This window comes from Cynara cardunculus, unplaced genomic scaffold (assembly GCF_001531365.2).
Source record: "Cynara cardunculus var. scolymus isolate 2C unplaced genomic scaffold, CcrdV1 Un_Scaffold_3646, whole genome shotgun sequence".
NCBI classification, from domain to species: Eukaryota; Viridiplantae; Streptophyta; class Magnoliopsida; order Asterales; family Asteraceae; genus Cynara; species Cynara cardunculus.
In genome coordinates, this window is record NW_020201556.1 from 11,854 (window position 1) to 15,932 (window position 4,079).

Genomic DNA, 4,079 nt, shown 5'->3' on the forward strand with positions numbered 1-4,079 from the left:
TTATATAGGGTCAAACTACAAGACAAAGTCAAAGTCAAACAGTCCTAATAAAAGTCAAACACGATGATTTTTATACAATTATAGACAATTTTATCTTTCAAGACGAATACAATTTTACATTGAATTTCATTCATAACAGGAAACCTTCCTTTTATAAGCAAGGAAAAGTTACCCTTACATGAGCATTACAATTATTGGTGCAAAATGAGGTAAGCGCTTACATCACCTAAAGTGACCTAAAGCTTCCATCATTTTTACATCACACTAATACATAAATCTTAAGATATACATACTATTTTGCAATAAAAAATCTGGAATATTTGTATTATATTTTATTTTCATCGTGAATCTGGATGAGATGGATCGTCTTCGTATGGGTCAAAATGCTCTTCATACGGGTCATAATCGTCATCTTCTTCTTGGTCTGTGGAGTTATATTCATCAGAGGTATCTATTTTTTTGCGACAGATTAGTTTGAAACCACTGTTGAACAGACTCATTCCACTTGGATGACAATGGGTGTTCTGCATGCCATAAATCTTTGTTTTCCATGACATGTGTTGGAATCGTCTGGGGACTTACTTGATTGGCACAGGAAAGAACACCACATATTTCCATGTGCTTGTGGGCTTGGTATATTTCAAAATATTTGCTGGATGGATTAACATCATACCAATCATGGATGAAGGCTAAGGGTGAATAGTGAACGATTGATTGTGTTTGTCCTGTAATTACCGTAGGAGGTAAGAAAGAACAGGGCCTTATGAACATGATGACTACATAAGTCTTATAGCACGTGGATAACTTTTGTAGCCATTTGTAAGAAAGATCAAACCAGTTGAAGAGTGAGAAGACATTTTTGGAACTTTTTGGGGCGTTCTCAAATTGGCATTAGAACAAGTATGAGTATCGCTTGACGGCATTGAATGATATGGCAATAGTGAAGGACTCGAAGAGATACCAGAAAACGCATAGTGCGTCTTTTGATAACCCATGCAAATTGTGAATATGGAAGATGTTCAAAAAAGGGTAATCAAGATGAAACTTGAGATTTTTCATGAAGAGGTCATGCTTTTGTAGAGTGATGGTAAAGAACGTCTTGTAGTTAAGGTGGGATCTCTCTTTCAAGGTTAAGTCGGCAATGGTTTATGTGTTTTCTTCTGGGAAATTCATGGGGATGGCTTGAGAGGCATCTTGGTTTGAAGAACTAGCGTCATTTATTGAGAACACCATTGGGAGGATTTGGTTTTTGAGGATGGGTTGAACTTCTTTATGAACACTGCATTTATAGCCTCTTGGTCGTGACATAAAATCTGCGAGAATATTTTATGTTCCTTTGATGTGTTTTACTGTGAATTTCCACTAGGAGAACCAATTTGACCACCTCAATAACTGTGCTTCAGGAAGCATCTTTCTTTTGAATTGCATCATACGAGGGAAAGAAGACATATCCATCTCGATCAGAAATTCATGACCGATAAGATGAAATTGGAATTTTTCTATTCATCTTTTGACCGCAAGAATCTCTTTGAAAGTTGAATGATAGTGCTTCTCTGAGTCTTTGAACGCGCCACTCTTGTATCCACACACTATCCTGACATTATTCTTATCTTGAGCAAGCAAGACTGCTCCCCAATATTCATCACTTGCATCAGTCTGCAAGATTCGCTTGTCGGTAGTAGTGGGAATCTTTAAAGGGGGCATCACATCAGCTAATTGCTTTATTGCTTTTACAACTAGCATCTGTTTGTCAGTCCATGGTGGGGAATCTTTCTTTAGCATAGGGAACAGGTGCAATGTATGACTTGACAGCTTTGGTAAGAAATCAGCCATATAATTGACGAGACCAAGAAATTGTTGGATTTCCTTTTGTGACGTCAGCTTGTCTGGGAATTTGTGCAATTCATGGGCAACATGGGGCTATGGCTGATACATACCGTCGAAAATTTTCATTCCAAGGAAATCAATGGAGTCAACAGCAATTTCATTTTCGTTTCAGAGAGCATGATGCCATACTCTGTTACTATGGAATGAAACTATGAAAGCAAGTCTACATGCGATTCTCTATCTAGAGAGAATAAGAGGATATCATCAATGTATACCAAAGTATTGTGGAGAATGGGTTCAAATATTTTTACCATAGCCTTTTGAAAAGATGATGGAGCATTTTTTAACCGAACGACATCACCTTCCACTGATAATGATGATCTGGAATACAGAAGGCAGTTTTTGCTTTATCTTTAGGAGTTATGCAAGCTGCCAAAATCCAGCTTTTAGATCAAACTTAGATAGAACTCTTGCATCTGCCAAGGATTGGAACAACGACTTCTTTTGGGGAAGAGGGAACTTATCATCAGCCAAGAAGTGGTTAAGAGGCTGATAATTTATCACAAACCTTAATTTACCACGAACTTGTTCATTCCTCTTGTTAACATAAAATGCTTCGCACGCCCATGGCGATGTATTCAGCTCTATTATCCCTTGATCAACGAGTTCTGAGCATTCTTGAACTGCAAGTTGATAATGGTCAGGATTCATTCCAAGATGGCTTGCTTTTGTTGGGTTCACGTCTTCATTCTGTTTGAATGGGAGGGTAGCAAAGAATGAAGGGTTCAACCATATTAGGTTTTTATTTTTTGTGAGGAACTCAGTATGGTTAGAGGCACAAGAAGTCTGGATAATTTGTTGTTTGAGAGTTTCCATTGTAAGAGTAGAGGTTATATAGAGCCTTTGGATTGGACTCCAAGGATTTAGAAAACTCTTATAACGGAGACCTTGTTCTACATATCTCAGACCTGGTAGCATATGGAGGATATCGAACCCAATCAGTATATCCTTTCCATGTAAAATTGATCCCAACAATCTGGTTTTTATGACGCACTTGGGAAAGAGCCTAATGTATACCGGGATACATATCATGTCAATGACGAATGTATCACCATTGGCTATTAAGAAGTGCTGATGATGCGGTTTCCAGTAATTACTAGGCAGGATGTTAGGATTTAATATCGAAACTGAGGATCCTGTATCAAAGAATGCAATAACTAGAATGGGTTTGACATATGTGGAAGTAAGCAGGTGGACTTTTGCTAGTGGTACTGGCTGCGCTTTTTGTAAGGGTAGTATCTGAGGGGTAATGAGGTTTTTAATAGGAAGAGAAATATGAGGAAGTGGAAGAGGTTCTGCCATAAATACTCCAATATCAGAATATCCCTCTGAATAGTCTAAGTCTGAGTTGTATTCTTCTTCCGATGACGAATCAAAATAGGCAATCGTGCATATCGTATGATCCGCTGGTTCATCATTAAGGGAGTATAAAGATTCAAGATCAGAAAGATCGACTGGTTCAATCTTGCTGAGTGTTTGAATTAGTGCTTGAGACTTCTTCTTATCTTTACAATCCTTGGCGAAGTGTTCTCTTCTATGACAGATGTAACACTTGTCAATGGTTTTCCTTCATTGTGATTTCTTCCTCATGAATATCCACTTCTTCCTTCGAGAGAATGACTTTCTCCTTTTGAAGGAATTGTGGGTGCTTGATCCTCTGAACTTCTTGAAATGAGACTTCTTCCCTTTATCAGAACACTCACAATTGGATTTGTATTTGCATTTTATTTGGAGGTATTTTTCATCACAGGCTGCTCCAAGTCGCTTACCCATTTTTTCAATGTCTGATAAGAATATTTTTTGGTTGCAGAGTTTGGTGAGGGCGTTGAGTATCAATTGATAAAGCCCACCCAGTGAGGTTTGAGCGACTGAGACATTTTTTGATTCTAAGAACCTGTTTACCTCATTTGTTTGAGATTCGTATCGTCAACACCATTAAGACAATAGAACCTTTTTGACATTTGGTCATAATGCCTTTCAAGGTCCTTTTTCATGAATGAGCAGCACTTCATTTTCAAAAACTCGTCTCTTGCCTAGGTTGTGTGCTCGACGGGGTTGCCGATGAATTCTGTATAGATTATATGGATGAACTTTTAAGAAGAATGTGATTGTTGGATCTGGATCTGTCTGTATTCTCCAAGGCTCATGTACCAATCTCGGAGGTGGCCTTGAGTTCAGGTTAGGAATCTCTT

At 38.1% G+C, this 4,079-nt stretch overlaps 1 protein-coding gene across 1 annotated transcript; it reads right to left on the reverse strand.

Annotated features, from left to right (window-relative positions):
- Positions 1-1,503: 1,503 nt before the first annotated feature.
- LOC112503717 lies at positions 1,504-1,833 on the reverse strand. Its single transcript, XM_025107706.1, has one exon. It carries the CDS (start codon positions 1,831-1,833, stop codon positions 1,504-1,506), a length of 330 nt encoding a protein of 109 aa, XP_024963474.1.
- Between the last annotated feature and the right edge of the window lie 2,246 nt (positions 1,834-4,079).

Excerpts from the sequence above, each read along its gene's own strand:
- LOC112503717 (XM_025107706.1), bottom strand. The coding sequence starts at position 1,833 with ATGGCTGATTTCTTACCAAAGCTGTCAAGTCATACATTGCACCTGTTC.